The sequence below is a fragment of the Vidua macroura genome, chromosome 36 (genome assembly GCF_024509145.1).
Source record: "Vidua macroura isolate BioBank_ID:100142 chromosome 36, ASM2450914v1, whole genome shotgun sequence".
Classification (NCBI taxonomy): domain Eukaryota; kingdom Metazoa; phylum Chordata; class Aves; order Passeriformes; family Viduidae; genus Vidua; species Vidua macroura.
The window spans coordinates 737,418-762,647 of NC_071606.1; the positions used below are offsets into that span (position 1 = coordinate 737,418).

A 25,230-nucleotide genomic window follows, 5' to 3' on the forward strand; every position below is an offset into this window, starting at 1 on the left:
AGGCACAAGGAGGCTCCCTGGGTGCCCTGCTCCCCTCTGGCTCAGGTGCTGAGAGCTCTGCAGCCCCTGCTGCCATCCCATCTGCCCAGGCCAGCACAAGAGGCCCGGCCTTGGGGCCCTCCAGAGCTGCTCCTGCTCCAGGCCCAGGGCCCATCCCAGAGCTGGGGCAGCCACAAAGCTGTGCCCATTTCTGCTCATTGCTGCTCTGATGAGGATGCATCCTCAGCCACTTGGAGGTTGCTGATGGATTTTACTACTCCACAGGCCTCTTCTTTCTTGAGTTCTTCAATTCAGGACTTCAGTGAGAAAAGCTCATAAACATTTGTTCAAAACACCCAAACAAGAGAAGCCCATGGGAATAATTCAAGTCTTCAGTTCTTCTGTGGTTAATTAGACAGATTTCAGAAGTCTATTCAGTGTGAATCTAATATATTGGAAACAATGAACACAGAATAGTTTTGTCCTGTTAAGTTTTCTCTTCCTGTTTATAGATTGATATCAGCAATGTCCAACTGATATTGATCCCCAGCACCTCCTAATGCAGTCGGAACAGATATGAAAATCAAGAGCTTTCATGGCTGACAATCAAAACCACTTTGTCCCTACCCCCACCCACCATTTCCCTCAGCCATGTCCTGGCACTCAGAGCAGCTGAGGAATGGAGTCACATCCAGGGGTGTCCCCAGAGCTCAGGACTGGGGCCTGGTCATTTAAATCTCTTTATTGCTGATCTGGACAAGGGCATAGAGGGCAGCCTCAGTCAGTTCCCAGGTGTTTTTAAGGGAATCAACACTTAAAAGGAAAGAGGTCCAGGAAGGATGAAGACATTTCAAGAAAGCAATCTGAAGGGGGAAGGAGCAGCCTGTCCCAGCATGCCAAAAGATGAGCTAGTGAGGAAAATGACTGTCCAGGCTGCCCATGCAGATTTTTTGGGAACACAGGGAAAAAAAGGACCAGCAACTCAGGAAGTGTTCATGGACTTTGTTTAAGGCTATAAGGAAAGAAAATTAGAGAGATGAAACCTCAATTAAAACTAAACCTAGTGGCTTCTGTAAAAAAAAAAAAATTTATAAAAAATATTTTATAATTTTTTTTAATTAAAAAGAATTAGCAAAACCAGGGAGAAGGAGAATCTCTATTCTTTATTGGATGCAGTGGAGAATATAACTAAAGATAAAGGGGTCACAAGCTCAGTTCCTACAGAGAGAACTAAAGATCAAGTAACTAAAGAGAAAGAAAAGGCTGAGCTATTTTACACCTTGTTTGTCTCAGTTTTCAACAAGAAGACAGGTTGTCCTCAGGACAAGTGTTCTCCTGAGCTGGTAATTGGAGACAGGGAGCAGAACAGCCCCCTGTAATCCAGGAGGGAGCAGTTGGGACCTGCTGAGCCACTCAGATACTCACAGGTGTATGGGATCAGATAGGATCCATGCTAGGGGGATGAGGGAGCTGGTGGATGAGCTCCCCAAGCTGCTCTCCATCATTTATCATCAGTCCTGGCTCAGCAGGGAGGTCCCAGGGGACTGGAGGTGCCAATGTGAGCCCATCGCCAAGAAGGGCTGGAAGGAGGAGCTGGGGAGCTCCAGGGCTGTCAGCCTGACCTCGGTGCCCGGCAAGGTTATGGAAGAGATCATCACCTTGAGTGCCATCACAGGGCACCTGCAGGATGGCCGAGGGATCAGAGCCTGCCAGCGTGGATTTGAAGATCTACACTGATGATCTGGATGAGGGGACTGAGTCCACCATCATCAAATTTGCAGATGACACCAAACTGGGTGTGAGTGTGGATCTGCTGGAGGGTAGGAGGGCTCTGCACAGGGACCTGGACAGGCTGGATCCAGGGGCCAAATCCAACAAGGTGAGGCTGAACAAGTCCAAGTGCCGGGTCCTGCACTTTGGCCACAACAACTCCTGCAGCACTACAGGCTGGGGACAAAGGGGCTGGACAGCTGCCAGGCAGAAAGGGACCTGGGGGACTGATGGACAGCAGGCTGGGCATGAGCCAGCAGTGTGCCCAGGTGGCCAAGAAGGCCAATGGCTCCTGGGCTGGATCAGGAATGCTGTGGCCAGCAGGAGCAGGGCAGTGATTCTTGCCCTGCACTCAGCACTGGTTGGGCAGCACCTTGAGTGATGTGTCCAGTTCTGGGCCCCCAATTTAGGAAGGACATGGAGGGGCTGGAGCGTGTACAGAGAAGGGCAGCAGGGCTGCTGAGGGGTCTGGAACACAAGTTCTGTGAGGAGAAGCTGAGGGAGATGGAGTTGTTTATCCTGGAAAAGAGGAGTCTCAGGGGACACAAGGCAGTGTCAGGGCACAGGTTGGACTTGATGATCTCCGAGGTCTTTTCCAACCTTGCTGATTCTGAGATTCCCTGAAACCACCCTTGGAGCAGTTGCAGGAGGAGTTCAGAAGTTCAAAGTTCCCTTGGTGCCATTTCCCCCGTGCTCCTAGGGGAAAGCCCATAAAGACAACGTCCTTTGCGTTGGTGAAACTCCCAGCTGATGGGAACAAACTTTCTGACTGACTGCAGAGGCCAGGACAAAGCTGAGTGGTTTCCCTGCCATGCCCCAGCCCTTCCTGGCCTCAGGGGCTGATGGCATTTGTGCTCCCTCAGGTTCATGTCCCCACACCAACAGCATGGCTGTGCTCCCACCAGCTCTGTGCAATGCAAACAGGGGCTCCTGAGCCAGTGCTGCTGTGTCTGTGCCTGCAAGGATGTGGCACCTCTGTGAGCTGGGGAAGAGGCCAGGGCTGCAGAGGGGGGATAATGTTGGCAGCTCCACGAGGACACTCTGGGACACTGCCATGGGCTGTCCAGCACAGTGGGGAAGGACCAGCCCCTGCTCTGCTGTTCCTTCCCCTTTCCCCCAGGGCCCTGGCTGAGCACCAGCCGTGCTGTTTGCCCCCAGCCTGCCCACGGCCAGCCTGGGGCTGCTCACGGGGGTTTTTCTCTGTTGAGCATTGGCCTGGCCGTGTTCTTGAGAGAGCCTGGGCAAAGGAGCCTGGAGCCCCCAGGCCCTGGCCTGAGGCGTCAGCGCTGCCCCAGCAGTGCCCATGGCCTGTCCCTGCTACAGCCCTGGCACTGCCACCCCCAGGACTGTGCCCGGCCCCGAGAGCACTCAGGCCCTGCAGCAACACCAGGGCCACCAGGGCAGCCGGGCAGTGGCACAGGAGCAGCACTGGCACCACCAAGTGCTGCTGCTGCTGGGCACAGCTGCTGTGCCAGCACTGATCTGCCCCCAGCTCTGCACACAGACATTGCTGCTGCAGCTCTAGAGAAGGCAACAAAAGGGCATCTCTGCAAAAAACTTTGCTGGGAGATCCTTGAGTTCCTTTAGAGCCACCATGAGCACAGCACCTCATTGACACAGTCTGTGGCTACAGGGATGGTGAAGAGAAACAAAATGAGAAATGCCACAAGGAATGGCTTTTCTTTGTGGAAAATACGTGAAAACTAATATAAAGGTAAAAAACCCCCACAACCAAACCAAGAAGAAGTATCAAAGATTACTTTTATTCCAAGTGATTTAGAGTTTATTACAATTGATTTGCTAGCACTTGAATGATCCTGAAATCATCCAGTCATCAGTGTCCACACTGCAGCCTTGAGCTCCTGGTTCCTCAGGCTGTAGATGAGGGGGTTCAGGGCTGGAGGCACCACCGAGTACAGAACTGACAGTGCCAGTTCCATGGATGGGGAGGAGATGGAGAGGGGCTTCAGGCAGACAAATGTGCCAGTGGTGACAAACAGGGAGAGCATGGCCAGGGGAGGGAGGCTGGTGGAAAAGGCTTTGTGCTGTCCCTGCTCAGAGGGGATCCTCAGCACGGCGCTGAGGATCTGCACATAGAAGAAAACAATGAACACAAAACATCCGAGTCCTAAACAGGCACTAACTGCAATGAACCCAAGTTCCCTGAGATAGGATGTGGAGCACGTGAGCTTGAGGATCTGAGGGATTTCACAGAAGAAGTAGCCTAGGGCATTGTCCTGGCAAAGGGGCAGGGAAAATGTATTGGCTGGGTGCAGCAGTGGAAAGAGAAAGCCACTGGCCCAGGCAGCTGCTGCCATGTGGGCACAAGCTCTGCTGCCCAGGAGGGTCCCGTAGTGCAGAGCTTTGCAGATGGGCATGTAGCGGTCGTAGCACATGATGGTCAGAAGGGAGAACTCTGCTGAAATGAAAAAGACAGAAAAAAATAGTTGGACTGCACATCCTGTATAGGAGCTGGTCCTGGTGTCCCAGAGGGAATTGTGCATGGCTTTGGGGACAGCGGTGCAGATGGAGCCCAGGTGGCTGAGGGCCAGGTTGAGCAGGAAGAAGAACATGGGCGTGTGCAGGTGGTGGCCGCAGGCTCCGGCGCTGATGATGAGGCCGTTGCCCAGGAGGGCAGCCAGGGAGATGGCCAGGGAGAGGCAGAAGTGCAGGAGCTGCAGCTGCCACGTGCCTGCCAGTGCCAGCAGGAGGAAGTGGCTGATGGAGCTGCTGTTGGACATTGGCTGTGGCTGGGCATTGGCTTCTGCCCTGTGGAAAAAGACAGTGATGAGTTAGAGGAGATACCTGTAACCAAAATCAAAGCCATTTTTCCACCTCATGACTCAGCAGGAGTTTCTCCAATAAAGAAACAAAGCTTTTGCTGAAGCTCCCACTCTGTCCATGACAGGAACTCCTGTGCCAGTCTGGGACATCCCGGCTCTTTGGCAGCCTGGGGACTCCTGGGATGTCACCGTGCAGCCCCCGTGAGTGCCTGTGACAGATCGGTGCCTTTGCAACCCAAGGTGCCCTGGGATGTCACCATGGAATGGCTGTGACTGCCTCTGACCACACAGCTCTTTACCATCTCCAGAAGGCCCTGGGAGGTCTCCATGGAGCCCCTGTCTCTGCCTGTGACATTCCAGTTCTTGAACAGCCTGGAGACTCTTGGGAAGTCCCCATGGAACCCCTCTGAGGGCCTGTGGCAACTCGGTTCCTTCCTAGGCAAACATCACCAGCCCCCCTGTTGCTATGGTCAGTTTCCATGGCAACCTTCTCCAGCCCCCTGTTCCTATGGTGGGGTGGTTTTGCATGGGAGGCGCTTATGGAAGAAATGCAAAGAGAAGCTGCTAGCAGTTTCCTCCATGTCTGACACAAAAAGCAATCAGTAATTAGCTTTGAGAATTGACAATCTGTTAAAGCCCTGAGAAAGCTGATAAGCCTCTGTGAACATGCATGTAAAAAAGGAAAAAATCCTGGGAAATCCCTCTTTGTTTTCCAGCCGGCAAAGAGGTAACTGGCCAGCCTGGCCCTCGTCTTGGCCTGGGACGGGCCAGGTGGCCCCTGCCGCAGGCTGGGCTCCTTCCTGGGGAGCCCACCAGGCCCCATCAGCTGCCGGGCAGGGGGAGGAGAGGCCGCGGGGCCGAGGTGTTAGCGGCTGCAGCTGCCAACATCTTGCCCTGTTACTTCTAAGGCTCGCCCTGCTGCTCGCCCAGGCCGAGCCAGGATCCGCCAGGCCCCAGGAGCAGCCCCGGGCTGGGCCAGCTCAGCCAAGATTCTGCCTCTGTTGAGATTCGCCCACAGCCACCGGGCAGGGGGAGGAGAAGCCCCCCGCTCGTTGTGCCGGCTCTGGCGATGCCGAGATCCCGGCTCGGCTCCGGCCGCCACCCCCGGCGGCCGCGGCTCCGCCCGGCCCCGCTCGCTGCGGCGGCGCTGGGAGGGGATCCCATCCAGGGACCCCATGGACACGAACTGGGGGAACCCCGGGCCGGGCTCCGACAGCGCCACGGGCAGAGAACGCAGGGCCAGGAGAACTGGGGGGACACGGAGATTTAGGGGCTGGGGGGTCACGGGAGAAGGAAAGGGGGGACGGGAGAGCTGGGAACGGGGTCTGGGGGTTCCAGGATTAAGAAAAGGGGAGGCTGGGGTGGGTAGAGGTGGCACGGGCGGGGTTAAGGGGCTTCCTGTATCCAGGAAAGGGAGCTCCACGGTGTCCCCATTCCCAGCAAAAGGTGCGAAAACCCAGGATGGCTGGGACTAGGGGTCCCGGGTGTTTTCGGTGTTGAGGAAAGCAGGGGCTGGCTGCTGGGAAAGGCAGGAATAGGGGTCCAGGGGGTCTGTGGGCGAAGGAAAAGGGGGCTCTGGGGGCTGAGAGAGGCGGGATGGCCGGGAAGGGGGTGCAGGAGTTGTTGGTGCCGGATAAGGGGGTGCAGGGTGGAACCCATGCCGGGAATGGGGGTGCGGGGGGATGGCGGCGCCCAGGAATGGGGGCTCAGGGGCCCCTCGGTGCTCCGGAACGGGCGATCAAAGAGTCCCGGTGCCGGGGGTCCCTCTCACCTCTCGCCGCCCCCCCCGGAGCCCCAGGAGCGCCCCCAGCCCCAGCGCTGGAGCCATCGCTCTGCTCCGCTGCGGCCCCGCCCCCAGAGCCGCCTCCGGCCCCGCCATTGGCGCCGCTCTTTGCTGCCCGCCAATGGCAGCCCGAGGCTGCAATGACGTCACCGGGCAGATCCCGGCGGCGCAGGGCGGGAAAGGCCGAAGCAAAAGTGCCCGAGGGAGCGAGGGGGGAGGGGACGGGGGAATTCCAGAGAATTCCCCGGGATCCCCTCCTGGCATCCCCCGGCAGCTCCTCGGCCGCTCCCTGCGGGACCCCCGGGCCGGGTTGGGCTCAGCTGCCGGGCCCTGCGCTCCAAGCCTGCCTGGAACCCGCCGGCTTCGGCCCGAAGCGGGGCAAGCCCCGCCATCCGCGTGTGATAAATTGAGGCGAATAATTTGATTCAGCCTTTTTAAGGTCAATTAGAATTTTATTAATTACAGCAAGCAGTAGCAAGCAAAACAGCGCTGGGTGGGTAGGGGTCTCCAAACCGCCCCTCCTGCAGTGTCCCACACTGCAGTGCCCCACACCCCACTCCCTTATTCAGTCTCTTTTATAGTTTCTTGGAGGTTTCTTCATTCGTGTCTCTTGCGATAGCGGTGGGCGTAGCTTGAGCATCTCTCTGCGTCGTTTCTGCGTTGTGTCGAGGCAGGTGATCGCTGATTTCACAATCAGCTCCGGACAGTGATGGGCGTACCTGGAGCACTCCTACGTTGTCCAGTCCGGTAGCCGTTGCCTGGTGGTCGCTGATTTCATAATCAGCTCCGGCCATCCCCCGACATTCTTAGCCTGTGTCTGCAAAAAAGCTACGAAAAGCTCCCTATATGGTGATTAATCATACTTGTGATCTTGCGGTTTTGCAATATGCCCATAGCCTTGTGGTTTGTAGCAGTTGCTTTTTTATTGTTCTCCCCTATCTCCTAACAAGCAGGCTAGTCCCTTATACTTTAATTTTTATATTTCCTCCTTTAATATTCTAATTCTTTTGATGAACAAACAAGTTACCACAGTTTATTACACGCGGATCCATTTTTTCCTGCGGCTGCGGCTCCCAGCCCCGGCGGAGCAGGAGCGGGCGCTGGGACTGCGATCCCTGACTGGCGATCCCCTTCTGTGCCTCTCGCTCTTCTCTCCCTTTCCTTGGGGCGATCACAGACCCCAGAGCGGCTGCAGAGCCCCGTGCCCAGGCCGGGTTTCCCAGCAAAGGGAGGCCTGGGGGTGAGGTGCCCCGGGCTGGCCGGGAATGGGGGTCCGGGGGTGCCCGGAGTCAGGGAAACGGGGGATCCAGGGGCTGCCAGAGGAGGAGAGCCGGCAAAGGGAGTGCAGGGGATGTCAGGGCAGGATAAGGGGGTACAGGGGGTCCTGGAAGTGGGGAAGGAGCTGCGGGGGTGTCCCGCAGGACCCCAGGAATGGGGATTCCAACGGGGTCCCAGGGGGGCTCCCCGAAGCCCCTCCCAGAGGGGAGCAGGAGCTGGGGCAGGACTCTGGGGAGAGAAAAGGGGGTGACCCCGGAATGGGGGGACATGGGGGAGTCAGACGCGCTCCCAGGGGGGACACGACCCCCGGACCCTCCTCCCCTTCTCCCGCAGGGGAAGCTGAGCCCCAGCCCAGCAGACGAAGCCCAACACGAAGCCCCCGAGCCCCGGCAGCATCTTGGGGGGCGTCCGGCTGCAGCTCCGGGGGCGGGAGGGGCAGGATCTGGGAAACGGCAGCGGCTGCCGGGAGGGACCGGCGTGGACTGGGACAGGCTGGGATGGAGTGGGACACCGGGATACAGCGGGACACACCGCACCCAGGACTGGGACCCACAGGGAGCAGGATCAGAGCACACTGGGACCCAGCAGGACCAGAACTGGGGCAACAGGGATCATAGTGGCACCAACCGGGACTGACTGGGAGTGGCTGAGAGTGACTGGGATCATACTGCTGGAAACTGGAACCTTACTGGGCTGAGTGGATGTGACTGGGAATGACTAGGAGTATGCTGAGGTCATCTGGGATGTACTGGGAGTGTCTGTAACTGTACTGGGAGTGACTGGGAACACACTGAGAGCAACTGGGAGTGACTGAGTCTACACTGGGGGCAACTGGGATTGATTGGGACCATGCTGGGGAAGACTGGGATCATACTTGGAGTGACTGGGTCTATGCTAGGGGCCGCTGAGAGCAACTGGAATCATACTGGGAGTGCCGAGGATGATACTGGGAACATAGTGAGTGTAACTGAAAGTGGCTGGGAGTGACCTGGGGGGAACTGGGGGAACTGGCTGAGCTGGGGCTCAGGGCTGTTCTCCCCCAGGGCTGCCCCGGGTCCTGCTGTCACCTCCAGCCCACAGAGCCAAGGGACAGGGGACAGGGACAGGGGACAGCTGAGGGACAGGGCACAGCCAAGGGACAGGGGCGTCTCAGTGCCGGCCGGGCAAAGGGGTAAAAGGACGTCTCGGTTCTCAGGAATGGGAGTGCAGGGGGGTCTCAGGGTCACAGAAATGGGGGGGGGGGGGGCAGGGACGTGGAGAGGTAGAAGGGAGTTGTAGGGATTTGTGGAAGAGGGGACAGTGGGAGCCACGCCGCTCCGGCGCCTCCTGAACTCGCAGCACCCTCCTGTCCCCTCCTGTCAGGGAGTAATGCAGAGCCAGAAGGTCCCCCCTGAGCCTCCTTTTTTCCAGGCTGAGGCCCTTTCCCAGCTCCCTCAGCCCCTCCTGGTGTTCCAGCCAGGGTAGAATACTAGTGCTACCCCAAGAGCAATGGATAGGCCTGCCAGGGGTGCCTTTATCACCACATTTGAAGCTTTCCTAAATACTTGGAGAAAAACTCTTCAGAAAGCACCAAAGTCAAGTCAGTAGCTCAAGTGACGATCGCCTTTGAAAATCGCTGCTGCTCGGCCCGGCCCCGCCCGGCCCGGCCCCGCCCGGCCCCGACGATCGGGTGCCGTGGGTGCCTGGTAACCGCGAACGCGGCGGCGGCGGCGGCTGTGACGTGCGGGGCTGCTGTGCTGCGGAACAGCTCAGTGGCCACAGACCGCGCTCCTGGCTGCTTGTGCCAGCCTGGGCTCGTGCAGGCGGCTACACTCGCCATTCACAAGCGAATTGTTCGCAGAGCATTGGTCTCTGCAAAGGATTCCTGAACACGCAGAGCATTGGTCTCTGCAAAGGATTCCTCAAAACGCAGAGCATTGGTCTCTGCAAAGGATTCCTCAAAACGCAGAGCATTGGTCTCTGCACGGGATTCCTGAATTTGCAGAGCATTGGTCTCTGCACGGGAGTCCTGAATTTGCAGAGCTTTGGTCTCTGCACGGGATTCCTGAATTTGCAGAGCATTGGTCTCTGCAAAGGAGTCCTGAATTTCCTTTGAAGGTAAAGATTGACTCAAGTTGAACTTTTTGGTTTTGTCTCATCTGGGCTCTGAAAGAGAATGCCAAAGGGAAGTACAGGATGTGATAATGCCAGTCTTCTGGTGCAGCAGTTCAGTGAGTGGATGAATGACATATGGTCTACTGATTGTGCTTTTTTTTCACTGAGGAAATGCAACATTTTCTTAATGTGCTAGTCTATAATTTTTTTTTTTTTCCTATAGTGATTGCTTAAACTGCTTAAAGGTGAATGAGTTCTGGTCAAGTTTCAGTGGGTTGTTATCATCTGGTTATTAAAAGTATTAGGGAGATGCCTCTGAATTGAGGTGCAAACGAGACCATATGCCAAAGTCAATAGTCTGGATTTTATGTGACAGTAAATGTGAGGAAGAGAGAGAGAAAGAAATAGAAAAAGTGGGGGTGGAGGAGGGGGAATGGGGGGTTGGGAAGAGGGAGGAGAAAGAGAGTGACAGAGACAGATTAAGTAAACGAGGTCACCATTCCATGGATCCCATCAGCATACCATAAAATCCTCTTCTGGTCTTCTCTGTGGTGAGGTCTTGCAAAAGGTAAGACTCCAATGGATTAAGGCAGATTTGGGCAAGGTGGGACCTCCCAGGTACCTCCTTGGGGCGGACCAAGTCTGACTCTGTCTATTGCTACTTTCAAATAATATCACATCTTTAGCACCAGAATATCCTTCGAGTCTGCCATGAATTGGGTTCTGGATTTTCAGATCTGTTGTGTTACTTTGCATGCCCTGCAGTCACCTGGTGCAAGGCCTCTGGAATGGGTCTGGGGGTACTTTGGAGGTCTTTGATGGGAGGTTTGTGTGCAAACCTGGCCTCAGCAGACGAGTCTGTGGCTATGAATTCCCCACCCTGAACCCAGACAGAGCTGATTTTCAGGACAGCTGCTGGGTTTGGCTTTGTTGTGGATAGGTTTTTCTCCTCAGCCTTGTTTACTTCTCCCCAGACCTGAGATAACCGGACAATAGTGTCACCTTTGGCTTGTTCCGAGTTCCCTTAGGCAGCTTAGCTCACAGTCCAAAGATCCAGTCAGGAGGCGTTTTCAGGGAAGGGTGGGCTTGGGTGGTCGCAGCTCCTTTATACAGTTTTGTCGCAATGGGCAGAAAGTCCTTTATAACAATATTTAAGCCATTTGCCATAACATTCCAGTCTCTCAGAAGTCCTGTGAGGAGCAGCTGAGAGAGCAGGGGTGGTTTAGCCTAAAGAAGAGGAGATCCACTCTAGCTCTTTTTAAGTATTTAATATTTAAGCTACAGCTTGGGCTGTTCTAACTATTATTAATGTTCAGATTTTTAGCTCCTGGTTTCAGTAGGATCCATCTCTGAATTGCACAATATAGCCATATAGTTCAAGTAAAGCCCAACTAGAGGCCTGACAATACTAGCTACTTACACCAAACAAGCATTTAGCTACTTTCAAATGCTATAAAATTTTTAGCACCAGTATATGCCTTGAATCTGCCACAAATTGGGTTCTGGATTTTGAGAGTTCCATTGTTGCTCCTTCCAGTTTCGTTGAGGCTTTGTCGCTCATCTGGGATATCCTCCCTTCAAAATGGCTTCTGGATTCCCAAAAAAGACACTGACACCTCGTCCTTGGTCCAGGGAAATGCTGAAGTCTTTTACTGTAAGTAGCCACTGGGGCTGTGTTAAGGCTGGAAACTCCCCTCGCGTCCATCCTCTCCCTGCCCCTGTTGTCCAGCAGCGCTGTGAAGCTGGAGACCCCCTCCCCACCTCTTTGTGCCCTGCTCCTGTTGGTGGGGGCTGTCCTGGTGCAGTAGGGAACGCCGTGTGTTGCCTCAGGCTCTTGCCTGGCTGTGCCACCGGAGCCAAGTTAAAGCAATGTGCAGCTGAAGCCCGGAGCGTGTGTTCTCTCCCTTTCCCTTTGCCACAGCAATTCCTTCTGTCAGGCTGGGCACTCACCTGTGCTGTGTAGTAAGCACATTTCTCTCTCTCTCAAGATTTTTCATCGAGGTGCACAGAGAAAAAGAAAGAGAAAATAATTTCTATTTCTGCTCCTTGTTTTTCCTCTGTGGAATGTGTTTAGAAAATTGTTCACCTAGAGTGATTACTTAATTGGAGTCTAGTGACAATTGTTTGAACCTAATAACCAATCAGATCCACCTGTGGCTAGACTCTCAAAAACAAAGTCACAAGTTGTTAGTTAGTTAGTTAGTTAGATATCTAGTAGTTAGAATTGCCACAGCAATTCCTTCTGTCAGGCTGGGCACTCACCTGTGCTGCTCTCACCAACCTGCCCTTGGGCACCTGGGCATGTTGGTGGGGGGAAGCTCAAGCTCTGCCCAAAGCCTTGAGAGACACGGCTGGTCCCAGCTAGAAGAGGTTCCAAGCCAGCTGTTCTCTCTCGTCTCCTGTGTGGGCGCAGATCCAGCCCTGCAGGCAGCGCTGGAGTCAGGGCCACAAAGGTCCCCTGGGGTCTGGAGCTCCCTGGACTGAAGATGCCCCACTGCTGAGGCTCTGTCAAGGAGATCCCTCTGTTTTCTTCTCCGGAGGGGCCTGTGAGCCCAGACAGAGAAAACAAATGCTGATGAACAGAGAGAAGGAAAACTTGGACACATTCCTGTGCACCTCACTCTTGCTACAACGTTCCTTTCTTGCATCTCTTGGACTCACACAGCAGCGACATCTCCTTGCTGGCAGTTCTGAGTGTTGTGCAGGGATGGGGTTAGGGGAGTTGTGAGAGCTCCTCCCCACTCTCTGAAAAGGTCACTGCCTCAATCCAATGAAACTGAAGAGGAAACAAATGCCCAAAGAGCAGAACGCCCCCAAGATGTCACATTAAATCACGGAGAAACCTATGGGACAGAGCCACGTGGTTGGAGTATGTGTATTGCACTCTGTACTATTAATTTATTGGTGCTAAGTATTTCAGCAGGAAAATTCCAGGGCTTCCAGGACTGTCCTAGACTATGTGTTCTCAAATTGTTCACCAGTGCCACTCGTTCAAGCCAAGCCTTTCTGAACAAGCCCATCTCTGAGGCTCTCGCTGGTTTATTTTTGCCTTTCAGCTGCGTCCCTCTAAGTCCCTGTGGGAAAAGTTTTTCAGCATGAAGAAGAAGATCGAAGCCAGGAGGAGTATTCTGCCCAGCATTAACCCAGTTCTAGACAAGAGTGAGCCTCATCAGAAGGTAGCCTTTTCCTGCTCTTTTCCTTTCTGTTTGATGTGAAGTTTGAAGAGGGTGTGTGCTTGTGACAGGCTTGCCTCCAGCAAAATGCCTCAGTGTCCAGGTCCTGTTGTCAGTGCAAACTGCTGGTAGTGGTGGACTGGGAGTCCTGATCTGCACTGAGCCAACACAAATAACCTCTGCTGAAGCTGCCTAAATTGCTAAAACAGTGGGGGGAAGGCTGGGGACACAAAGGCACAAAGTTGCCCTTTGCCATTCTCCTGCTGAAGTAGCCACCTCTTGCTTTGGTGTGGTCGCCATCAAATGCTCAGGGTCACGGGATTCCCTCCAGAGTGGCAGCGTTGGCCTTTGAAGGCCGAGGACCTGCAGTAACTACTTCAGATTTAACAAAACAAACGGCATGAATGCTTTGGGGTGGAACAATGCGTTGGACCCTGACGGGGTGTTAGATTTTGCAGGCTGCCAGATGTGCAGGGGACTCGCCCTGGGCAGAGGGGAATGGATGTGCTTTATCTGCATCAGTGCCTACCTAGAGGTGTGTTTAAAGCTGCTTTTCTGGCAGGACTGGCTCAGTCTAAAGCACAGTCCAAAGGGGTAGGTGAGCGAGGTGGGCTGTTGAGCAGGAAATTGGCAGCAAGAGACATGTAAGACACGGGGTAAGGATTGCCCTGGAGAGGGGCGTTGGGAACACCTCAGGGAAGGGCACAACTGAGGGACAGGGTGCTGCAGCCACTCCCTTCAGCAGCCTGTGCCTCCTGTGGAGTCACACAGGAGACCTGCTTGTGTCTCTGGAGTGACAGCAGTGTGGCTGGAGAAGGCAGACAAAGCAGGGCAGAGTTTTCTCAAAGCAATGTCTCTGCTCCAGAAGCATTTGCTGTTGTTGTGTCATTCCAGACATGCCTCTACAATGGTATCATGTCAGATAGCAATAATCACAAGAAAGCACCCATTTAAAGCACATGGAAAAAGGAGATACCAACTCTACTTTCACCCAAGCTGCTGAGAAAATAACTGAAGCTTATTCTCATTCAGCATTCACCTCATTTGTCTTTTCCCTAACTTCTGTGTTACTTTATTTTTGCATTCCCTCTGTTTGAAACGCACTAACTTTTAAATACAATGAAAGGGGACAAAATCATCAAAGCAAAAGAAAACTATTTCTTAGTAAAGATTCAGCTGCGCTGGGCATGGCTGCTTCCCCCTGGAGACAAACAAACACACCCTCAGAGGAAATGGCAATCTTTCTATCCCCTTTATAGCCGCCCAGGGCGGTCCCTGTCCCTTTTCCCCTTGGATGGGTACTTGGGAACTTCCATTCTGTCCAACTGCCAGCTCTTCTGTCCCCTCCCCTCTCATCCTGCTTCCTTTTGGTCAGGTCTTCAAGCCCATCCCTCTCTGAGCAACAACCAACAAACCAACCTGAACAAATTCAAACCACAAACAACACATAGAACCAACACATTCCATGATTTCACTTAATAACTTTTTGGCTGCAGCAAAATGTCACCTTATCTCTCTCACCTCCTCTGGTACTCTTCTCTTCTTACTGATGTCGAAGTTCTAGATCAAAAAAGGTATTTGCAGTTGTGTGGGCCTTGGTTTCCCTGTCTCAGAGTAAAGGACATCCCAAAATCGTTTCCCATGGAGTCTGATGTAAATTTGTGGGTTTTACTTACTCCACGAGTGCTCACGCAGTGCCCCAGAGCTCTGTGACCACACGGGCCCAGGGCTGTGCTTCAGGTAAGTGCTGCCTGGCATTCTGGAGAAGGAAACCTGGAGAAATACACCCCAAAAGAGCAGCTTGCCTTGCGCCTGCTCTGTGTGGCCCAGCAGCTCTTGGTCAGCTCAGAGCAGAGGTGGGTGAGCCACTGTTTGCCCAGTGTGGGCTGGGCAGACGTGCTCACCCCGAGCCTGTACTTCACTGGGGGTCAGTGTAAGGGATCCTTCATGAACCTTCCTCCCAGCAGCTGAACCTCTCCCTGCTCTCTCTCGCCTCTCCAGCTGTCGTCAGTTCCCCTGAAGCAGAACTTGTTTCAGATTTCCCCACCAGAGGTGGTATTTCAGAACTTTGTCACCCATGAGGTCTCTGAAATGGTGCTGTCTATCATGAATAAGGACAAGGTAAGTGCTGGGGTGTGGAGCTTTAACACTGTGCTGGAAGAGGAGAGCGCTGTCATTCCCAGAGTGTACAGCAAAGCAAGTTATCTGCTGCAGCACATCCACCAGAAAATGTCTCAGCACCTTTGTTCTGCAAGGTGGTGGAAATCTTACTCTGCTGGGAATTGTCCCCTGATTTTGGCCATGTGTTGATGGTATCTATCCCAGAGGAGCTGCCTTCTCTCAAAAGCTCTGGATTGATAGGAGTGTTGAGGGCTGTGCAGTTCTTACCTGCTCTCATGCCTTGCCTTGAGTGTGTGCCACATCCTGTGTCTCCTTGCTTAATCTTGGCTCCTCTGCCTCTCTCAGCCTGTTTGGCTCCCTTTGTGCAGCTCTCAGTCAAAGCTCAGGGGCTGAGTCTTCTCCACTTTATGCTGGAATCACTTCTCCTTAATGGCACTGGCACTGCAGGAAGTGTCTTCTGAAACAGCCCTGGAATCAGGCTGAGGTAGCAGAAGCAGCAGGAGGCTTTAGGTGCCACTTCAGGCCCCTGCTGGGCTTCATCCAGCTCTGCTCAGGTTTTCCAAAAGCACCATGGTGCTCTGCTTTCCCTTTGGAGAACCTCAGCACATCCAAAGCCATGTGCTCCTGGAGGTTTTCATCTTCACTTGAAGAAATTGTGATTGTTTTGCAGTTTCCCAAGAGAGTTGAGAGGGCAAAAGCTGAAAAATGTCAGCAGTTGTGTTCCACTGTAAAGGGGAACACTGAGACCATTTGAGTTTCAGTCAGGGCAACATTTTCCCAAATGAGCCTTGTGCCAAGAGTAGGCTGATGGCAAGAGACGGGAGGGAGTCAAAATCATCTGGTTTAGACTTTTTGAGATCATTTTGGTGCTCGGGGGTTGATATCTATGTGCTAGAAAATGCATGTTTGCTGTGTCTGTGTGTCCCAGAGGGCAGAACCTGGCCTGCTGGCTGCAGGCAGGAATGCCCAGCAGCCCAGCTTGCCTGCACAGGCAGCAAGAACCCCTGGAGAGACAAGACTGGCTTTTGATACTGGAACCACACTGTGAGTCGGTGCTGGTCTTGTTTCTCCAGGCAGAAAATGCCTTCGAAGCCCACAGTCGGTAGGCACAGCCTGTCTGTGTTTCCGTCACTTTTGGCAAGCTGATTGCTCCCATGGTTTTATGATTCTTCCTTGCTGCTTTTCTGCCCATTCAAATTCTCTTTGCCATCTCCTCATTTTAGGGGTTGTCTTGCTGTGTTCCTTTTGGTTTTCAGGTTTGCTTTATTCCCAGTAAGGCCACAGTGTTTGGTCTCCTCTCTTGCTGGTCTGCCTGCATGACTGTATCCCCAGAACTGCCCTACCCAAACCGGATCTGCTAGAAGGGAATTTCTTCCTTCCCCCAGGATAATGTGCTGGTTTGCTTTCAGGCAGCACATTCCCCCTCTGGAACAAGACTACTGCATGGCTGGGTGCAGGCAGGAGCCAGCAGGTTTTTTGGCCTGTTGAAGATGCAGATGACTTGGTTCAGGTGCTCTGTCTCCATCCTGCTGGTGCTGACCTGCTCGGCCCTTCCTTCCCACCAGGCAGTGCCCTACTGCCCCTGGCCAAAATGCTGGACCCAGAGAGAAGGGATTCGAGTTCACCCTTGGGAATTATGTGCCTGTACCTCCACAGCTGAAAGTGCTTTGGAAAGGGGGTCAAGGAGGGATGTCAGCAGGGCACGGACAGGTCTCCTCTCGTGCTGTTTCCACAAGTGGCAAAACCATGGTTTCATGTCTTTCCCGCAGTTTCCTCAGGTGGTGAAGGTCTCCATGGAGAGCTCGCCTTACTTCCAGCTCACGTGCTCCAACGACGCGTACCGTGTCGTGCTGCCGGGCGCGTCCGCCCCCGTGCGCATCCGCTTCACCCCCGAGGAGAACAAGGTGAGACTGGAGGAGCCAAAGCACAGCATTGTCTCCAAAGCCACTGTGCTCCCTGCGCTCTGTGCACCCCCACATTCCATGCTGTGAGCCTGGCTCCAGGCCGTGGGCAGGCAGCCTGCAGCCAGTCACAGCCTGGCACGTGCTGTCAGGCACTGCGCCCGGGCCTGGCAGGCTCTGCTTCCCCTCCCTGCGCATTCCTGAGCCTTCCCAGGGGAAGATGCGCAGGGAACAGTGAAAGTGACAGAGGGGCCTTGATAGATCTTCCGCCATCTCTAGGTACAGTGGAAGGGATTTCATTATTATGGAAAACACTAGAGGAACAAAGAGGTGGGAGAGCTTTCCTCCTTCCTGACTGGCAACAGCTTCCCTGCCTCACCCTGGGCTGGAGCAAAGACGGTGCTTTTCCACACCCTCTGTTCTCCAGCTGTGGGAACCCCGGGCAAGGGGAATATCCCCCTGTCTGCCCTGGGGTGCTCTGACTCCCAAGAAAACACTGACTTTGACCCTCATTCATGGAGAAGGCCTCCTAAGCCTCAGAGTAAACCAGGAACCACAAAAGTGTGAAACGGACTGTAAAAATTGTAGATAGTAGTATAGTATGTCACATGAGTAAGAAATTGAAGTTTTAAGATTTTTAGTGCGTTATAGATAGGTTCAAAATAGAAGATACAAGGTGGTGTCTCGAGTTCCTTTCTTCTCTCATCTTCTTCCTCTTTTTTCTTAAGTTTAAGTAGTATCTTGTAATTAAGTTAAAAAAATCTACAAGTTTTTAAGAGTCAGTTATTAAGTTAGAAAAAGAAATAATCTGAGTATCACTTCTTAATTAGGTAGTTTAGTTTTTAATTAAACTTCAAAAGACCTTGCAGCACAAAGTTGTTAACCATTCTTGTGCTGTTTTCACACATACAAAGTCTAAGCACAGACAGTGTCCTAAAGTTTTGATAAGATAACAATAAACAGAAACTAAAGAGCAAAAAAGTCCAATACGTCTCCCCTGGCAGGGGAGCCCCCAAAAAGTTACCCAGCTTAGAACCCACAAACTCACATCCAGCCTTGCAGCTGTGCTGGCCCAGAGCACAGGTGACCGTGGTACAGCTGCAGGGCCAGGGCAGAGGATGTGCTGTGCCCATGAGCCCGGCCTGGCACAGGCACACTGGGCTCTAGGTGCCCTTAGGCAGCAGGAGGTTGGTGAGCTGCAGGGGACTTGGTCACCTCCCTGAAAGAGCTGGTGTAGGGCAGGCACAACCTGCAGGCAGAGCTGTGAGCCCAGAGCAGTGACACTGCTGTGCCTCTGTCTTCATGCCTGTCACTCTGGTGGCTCTGTCACCTGGCAGCCGTTCCCTGCCAAAGGTGCTTTTGTGTGGAGGTTTGAACAGCGGTGCTGGGGCCCTGGCAAGTGCGATCTCAGTGCTGTGATCCGGAGGCTTGTTCATACAGAAGGGTTTAGGACATGGCATGGAAGGGAGGAAGCCTTGCAGGAAAACAGAGGCTCTTTCCAACAGCATGCTGCCACCTCTTAGCGCTGTTCTTCTCCTGACTCGGTTGGAGAGGCAAAGGTAGAGGGCAGTTCTGAGCCAACTGATGTTTCTATACCAGGCCAGAGGTGCAGGAGCTTTTTGGGTGCAGCTGTTTCCTCATCTTCTTTTTGCTGCTTAGAGTCAGTTTAACACTTTGCCCTATTCTCAAACAGTGGGAATATAGAAACCTAAAGAGGAATGTCCTGTGTTCCCTAGCTCCATGTTCCTTAGAAGGGACTTAGGAATTATTTAACATCATTAAAATTTAGAGTAAAAATTATGGTGGCCTAGGGCAGTTCTCTGGATGACCCAAGTGACACAAGAGCTTAATGCCACTGAGATAGGTTTTGCAAAGTGCACTGGTGCCTTTAAAATGCGACATATTAGTAGAAGTTAGTGTTCATTTTAGGGTGGAATAGGTAAACTGATGCCCTTGAAGGGTTATAGGAAACGGTTTTTCTTCTGCCATGGGGATGGCACTAAATGTCCTGTGCTGAGCTAGTTTCTTTTCCTGCAGGATTATTCCCACCAGCTCGTCTGCATGACTGAAAGCGAAAGGATAGTTGTGCCAATTCGGGCCATTGGTGGCCGAACTATCCTGACCTTCCCTGACCAGCTGGACTTCTCGGCCTGTCCGGTCAAGTACAGCACCCAGAAGACTCTGCTGGTTCGCAATGTCGGTAACCGGGCAGCTCATTACCAGCTGAGCACCCAGAGGTGAGGATCTGTCCTTGTGCAAAACACCTTTGGGTGATAACAGGGCTGGGAAAGAGCAACAAAAGGAAGCAGAGCGTGGCAGCTGCTGCCCTCTCTTTGTGTTGCAGTCCTTTCTCCGTGGTTCCGACCACGGGAACTCTGGGCGCTGGCGACAGCATGCGGGTGACAGTGGGATTTCACCCGCTGACGACCGGTGACCATTCCGGGTGGCTGTGCTGCAACACCGGTGAGTGCTGGGCCCTGCACGGGGCACAGGACACTTCTCCACCATCGCTCCCTGTTGTCCCATCCCATGGGGATTGTCCCATCCCCCTCCATTCCCTCCAGAGGTCCCTCCCCTGTTCCAGCTTTACCCCAAAGAAAACAGAGTTTTCTGTTGTGTTAGCAACTGTTGTGTTGATAACAGTTTTCTGTTGTGTGATCAACTGTTCTGTTGTGTTTATCAAGCCCCTTGGTGTTTAGGGGCTTGATAAAGTGGATCCCCTCTAACAGGGCTAAGATTTTTGCACTCCTGTTTTGCTGGGAGTTGCTGAATGGAGGAAGGAGGAACCCTGATTCTGCAGGACCGTGTGGCTGTGCCTGGGTGAAGTTTTGTTTTATTCCTGGGCAGTGCTGTATGCGAGGTGTGAGGTTTCCATCAGACTCTCTCCAGTGCAATGTGTTTCTTGCACACCTCTGTCCCGTATGCTGCTTCTCCATTGGCTTGTCGCAGACCCTTTTTCTATGTTGCCCTTCCACATATATTTGGTTTCTGTCTAATAACATTTCCAGGCCCTCGAGTTCCTGTTTGGTGACAAATCAAGACAAATTTTTCCTTGTCCCCATTTCCCAGGCCGTTCAAGCTGTTGCAAACCTCTCACATCTATCTCGCATTTGATTTCTAGACTGAGGAATCCCATTCAGTGTTCATGTAGAAGCTACTCTGTTCTCATTAATCTTTCCTTTGTCCCTTTTTTATTTAATTTGCAATGCTCCAGCTTGGGTTTTGAGATCAGAACAATATAAAATATTTCACAACTAATGCAGCTGTGGGTTTGGACAGGGAGATGATGATGATGATTTTCACAGGGTTCATTTTGTAGTGGTTTGTCATATTGCAGAGCCAGGCTGGTTGTGTTTCCTCACCTGTGTCCCCTCCTGCTGTGGGCTGTCACTTCACTTGTTCCTCTGGGCCTCCTTTTGCTGCCCACATGCCCCCAGGCGTATTTGCTGGTCAGCAACAAGGGATCCAAGGGATCAGGAGAGACAGGAGTCTCGTGGGATGCCCAGGGCAGACCCTGGGCAAGCCAGGACTGAACTGGGCTCCTCAGCGTCACCTGAAGGACTTTGATGCAGAAATCCCGGTGATCTGAGTGGGTCACTGGAGCACATTGACAAATCTCTCTGTACGTACTGTCAGCTTGGGGCCAAATCTGCACAAACACTCTCAGAAATCAGGTGTTTAAGGAGGTGCCCAGGACATCCTCACGCTGTACCCCCAGAGCTGTCAGGATGTGATAAATGTACTGATCCATGGAACTGCTCATTCAGCTAAAAGCTGTGACACTTTCTCCTGTGACCTGCAGTTTGCTCTGGTCCTTGTGCTTCCATCAGCAACTGAGCTGAGCAAAGACTCCCCTTTGCTTTGTTCCAGGTGAAGAAACTATCCACACAGAGCTCCACGGAGAAGCTGGAGCTGTCCGTGTTGGGTTGAGCACAAATTTCGTGGAGGTTGAGACGACTTTCATCACCATGTCCAACCACGCAACCATGTTCATTAAAAACAGGAGTAACGTCACAGCCCACTTCCAGTGGAAGGCTTTTCCTACTGAGGAAGAGGAGAATAAAGAGAAGAGGAGGTTGGTCTGACAGATCCATTTCAGTGAGATACACGGCCCACGGCTAAAACTGACGTGTGGCCTCAGGGGGGTGTTGGTGCTTTTGAGTGCTTTAGGCCAAGGAAACCATGCCTGGCTCTCAGGTGTGTGTCCCTGCTGGCTTCAGGAGCTCAGCACTTAGCATTCCAGTTCCACTTCTACTCCAACCAAGGATGGCATTTTGGCAAGGAAAGGTTGGTTGCAATGACTGGATTTCCTCAAGTTCTCATTGGGCTTTTGCCTCTCTGATCTTCTTCCTCCATGGCCTGGCAACATCCTTCAACAGCTCACCCTCTTTCCAAAGGTGATACACCCTCTTTTTTTCCCTTAGTTCCTTCAGAAGCTCCTTGCCCATCCAGGCTGCTTGTCTTCCCTGTCAGCTCGCCTTTCAGCACACAGGGACAATCTGTTCCTGCGCCTTCAAGACTTCTTTCTTGAAGTATGTCCATCCTTCCTGGACCCCTTTGTCTTTAAGGGCTGTTTTCCAGGGTTCTCGCCAAGTCAGTCTCTTGAACAGGCCGAATCTGCCCTCCAGAAGTCCAGAGTGGAAGTTTTGTTGATGCCCCTCCTTGTTTCACCGAATATTGAGAACTCTGTTCTTTCACGGTCACTGTAGCCCAGACAGTGGTGAACAGATGAAGTTCATTTAGTCATTAGGGAACTTCCTGGTGATATCCCTGCTGTACCTGGACCCCAGGGAGGCAGCAGACTGCCCTGTGGAATGGATCCAGTCGATCTACAGGGCCCTCAGCTCCCCTTAGAAGGGAGTCACCTACTAGCACTACCCTTCTTTTCCTCTTAATGCTTGAGGCTGTGACCTGTGTGACAGAGCAAGTGCAGCTGGGAGACTCTCCAGGCAGAATTTTTTCTGTAGTGTCATCTGGCAGAGCCTCTGGAGCCAAGCCTCATACCTATTCTGTCAGGGTACCTGGGTAGGTGGTGGGGGTCAGGACGGAATTTTATGACCTCCCCAGCAGAGACCCATTTCCATTCCCCACTGTCTCCTAGGTCTCCTCCTTCTGCCTGATGCCAAGAAGGGCAGGGCTCCTCTGGCTCCTGCTGAGCTTCTCTCAGGTTTGGACGGCTGTAACTCCACCAGTTTATTTCTGTGTCGCTCTCCCTAATGCTCCTCAGCCTTTCCACTTCTTCCTTAAGCTCTGCCACAGGGCAGAGCAGATCATTCAGCTGCCCACACCACACGCAGGTGTCTTTTGCACTTCCTCTGGTATTAACACCAGGCTCAGACCCTCCCTGCAGCCAGGGGCCTGGACAGCTGCGTCCTTCCTGGGGGGCTTCTGTTTGACTTAGTGCACTCCTGCTGGCAGCAGCAGCAGCAGCAGCAATGGCTTTTCATCATTTGTAAACCATAGCTGGGGGAAATAAAAAAAAAACAGCTGAAAGAAGAAAGAAGAAATCCCTGCCCCTGTCCCTGTCCCTGCCCCTGTCCCTGTCCCTGTCCCTGCCCCTGTCTGTCGCAGCCGCCGCCCATCGATGGCTGGGCGCTCCCCGCCCTCCCCCATCGCACTCCCTGCCGCCGCCTGCAGACTTTTCCCCCCCGGCCCAGTCTCTCCTCAGCCAGTTCGCACAGCGGCAGCGGCGGGAGGGCCGGCAGCGGGCCGACACCCAGGCAGCCGGGGCCTTCGGCCGGCAGGGCGAGAGCCCGCTGCAGAGGCAGGGCGGGCACGCTTAGCGCCCTCCCTTTCCCAAGGAGCTTGCTCCTCGGCTCTCGCCGAGCCTTCTGCTTTGCCGGCCTTCCTTCCTTGCTGCTCAGGGCCGGCCCCGGCCGAGCCTGCGGCGGGACGGCAGCGGGGGGAGCAGCTGAAGGGAGGGAGCCACATTCCACACTCCATTTCCCAGCTGTTGGTGCCCTTGGTGCCTCCGAGTTCTGCTTGCCCAGCCCCAGGGACGCTCTCCTGCCCCTGCACGCTCAGCCAGGCTGAGATGGTCACTGATGGGTTCTCTGTCAGCCTCTCCCAGCCCAGCCCAGCTCCCTGCAAGCTCTGCCAGCTGCCCTGAGCTCTGTGCAGCACCAAGGGCCTCTCCCCAGCACAGCCCAGCCGCCACTGGCCCCACAGCTCTGCTCAGGCCAGGCTGCTCTGGCCACTGGCCCCACGGCCTCAGCCCCTGCCAAGGGCACAGCAGCAGCTGCAGCTCAGCCAGGACTCAGCCCCACCATGGGGGAAGGGGCTTGGCCAAGGCACAAGGAGGCTCCCTGGCTGCCCTGCTCCCCTCGGGCTCAGGTGCTGAGAGCTCTGCAGCCCCTGCTGCCATCCCATCTACCCAGGCCAGCACAAGAGCCCCGGCCTTGGGGCCCTGCAGAGCTGCTCCTGCTCCAGGCCCAGGGCCCATCCCAGAGCTGGGGCAGCCACAAAGCTGTGCCCATTTCTGCTCATTGCTGCTCTGATGAGGATGCATCCTCAGCCACTTGGAGGTTGCTGATGGATTTTACTACTCCACAGGCCTCTTCTTTCTTGAGTTCTTCAGTTCAGGACTTCAGTGAGAAAAGCTCATAAACATTTGTTCAAAACACCCAAACAAGAGAAGCCCATGGGAATAATTCAAGTCTTCAGTTCTTCTGTGGTTAATTAGACAGATTTCAGAAGTCTATTCAGTGTGAATCTAATATATTGAAAACAATGAAGAGAGAATAGTTTTGTCCTGTTGAAGTTTTCTCTTCCTGTTTATAGATTGATATCAGCAATGTCCAATTGATATTGATCCCCAGCACCTCCTAATGCAGTCTGAACAGATATGAAAATCAAGAGCCTTCATGGCTGACAATCAAAAACACTTTGTCCCTACCCCCACCCACCATTTCCCTCAGCCATGTCCTGCCACTCAGAGCAGCTGAGGAATGGAGTCACATCCAGGGGTGTCCCCAGAGCTCAGGACTGGGGCCTGGTCATTTAAATCTCTTTATTGCTGATCTGGACAAGGGCATAGAGGGCAGCCTCAGTCAGTTCCCAGGTGTTTTTAAGGGAATCAACCCTTAAAAGGAAAGAGGTCCAGGAAGGATGAAGACATTTCAAGAAAGCAATCTGAAGGGGGAAGGAGCAGCCTGTCCCAGCGTGCCAAAAGATGAGCTAGTGAGGAAAATTACTGTCCAGGCTGCCCATGCAGCTTTTTTGGGAACACAGGGGAAAAAAGGACCTGCAACTCAGGAAGTGTTTATGGACTTTGTTTAAGGCTATATGGAAAGAAAATTAGAGAGGTGAAAGTTCAATTAAAACTAAACCTAGTGGCTTCTGTAAAAAAAAATATTTTTATAAAAAATATTTTATAATTTTTTTTAATAAAAAAATTAGCAAAACCAGGGAGAAGGAGAATCTCTATTCTTTATTAGATGCAGTGGAGAATATAACTAAAGATAAAGGGGTCACAAGCTCAGTTCCTACAGAGAGAACTAAAGATCAAGTAACTAAAGAGAAGGAAAAGGCTGAGCTACTTGACACCTTGTTTGTCTCAGTTTTCAACAAGAAGACAGGTTGTCCTCAGGACAAGTGTTCTCCTGAGCTGGTAAATGGGGACAGGGAGCAGAACAGCCCCTGTAATCCAGGAGGAAGCAGCTGGGACCTGCTGAGCCACTCAGATGCTCACAGGTGTATGGGATTGGATGGGATCCATGCTAGGGGGATGAGGGAGCTGGTGGATGAGCTCCCCAAGCTGCTCTCCATCATTTATCATCAGTCCTGGCTCAGCAGGGAGGTCCCAGGGGACTGGAAGTGCCAATGTGACCCCATCGCCAAGAAGGGCTGGAAGGAGGAGCTGGGGAGCTCCAGGGCTGTCAGCCTGACCTCGGTGCCCGGCAAGGTTATGGAAGAGATCACCTTGAGTGCCATCACAGGGCACCTGCAGGATGGCCGAGGGGTCAGAGCCTGCCAGCGTGGATTTGAACATCTACACTGATGATCTGGATGAGGGGACTGAGTCCACCATCATCAAATTTGCAGATGACACCAAACTGGGTGCGAGTGTGGATCTGCTGGAGGGTAGGAGGGCTCTGCACAGGGACCTGGACAGGCTGGATCCAGGGGCCAAATCCAACAAGGTGAGGCTGAACAAGTCCAAGTGCCGGGTCCTGCACTTTGGCCACAACAACTCCTGCAGCACTACAGGCTGGGGACAAAGGGGCTGGACAGCTGCCAGGCAGAAAGGGACCTGGGGGACTGATGGACAGCAGGCTGGGCATGAGCCAGCAGTGTGCCCAGGTGGCCAAGAAGGCCAATGGCTCCTGGGCTGGATCAGGAATGCTGTG

At 53.3% G+C, this 25,230-nt stretch overlaps 3 protein-coding genes across 4 annotated transcripts in view; 2 read left to right on the forward strand and 1 right to left on the reverse strand.

Annotated features, from left to right (window-relative positions):
* Positions 1 to 25,230, forward strand: part of LOC128821200 (zinc finger protein 208-like) — a 1,118,338-nt gene that overhangs the window by 714,579 nt on the left and 378,529 nt on the right. The window lies entirely within an intron of this gene.
* LOC128821204 (olfactory receptor 14J1-like) lies at positions 3,568 to 4,698 on the reverse strand. Of its 2 annotated transcripts, XM_054002167.1 has the most exons (2): positions 4,555 to 4,698; positions 3,568 to 4,168 (listed from the first exon to the last, which is right to left on the reverse strand). In XM_054002167.1, exons 1-2 carry the CDS (start codon positions 4,574 to 4,576, stop codon positions 3,573 to 3,575), a joined length of 618 nt encoding a protein of 205 aa, XP_053858142.1. In that variant the 5' UTR covers positions 4,577 to 4,698; the 3' UTR covers positions 3,568 to 3,572. The 2 variants fall into 2 exon arrangements, with proteins under 2 accessions (XP_053858142.1, XP_053858141.1); XM_054002166.1 differs by having other exon boundaries at positions 3,568 to 4,698.
* On the forward strand, positions 9,544 to 21,322 carry LOC128821202 (hydrocephalus-inducing protein homolog). Its single transcript, XM_054002163.1, has 8 exons — positions 9,544 to 9,690; positions 11,225 to 11,341; positions 12,744 to 12,863; positions 14,862 to 14,981; positions 16,751 to 16,885; positions 18,920 to 19,119; positions 19,227 to 19,345; positions 20,753 to 21,322. Exons 2-8 carry the CDS (start codon positions 11,270 to 11,272, stop codon positions 20,965 to 20,967), a joined length of 981 nt encoding a protein of 326 aa, XP_053858138.1. The 5' UTR covers positions 9,544 to 9,690; positions 11,225 to 11,269; the 3' UTR covers positions 20,968 to 21,322.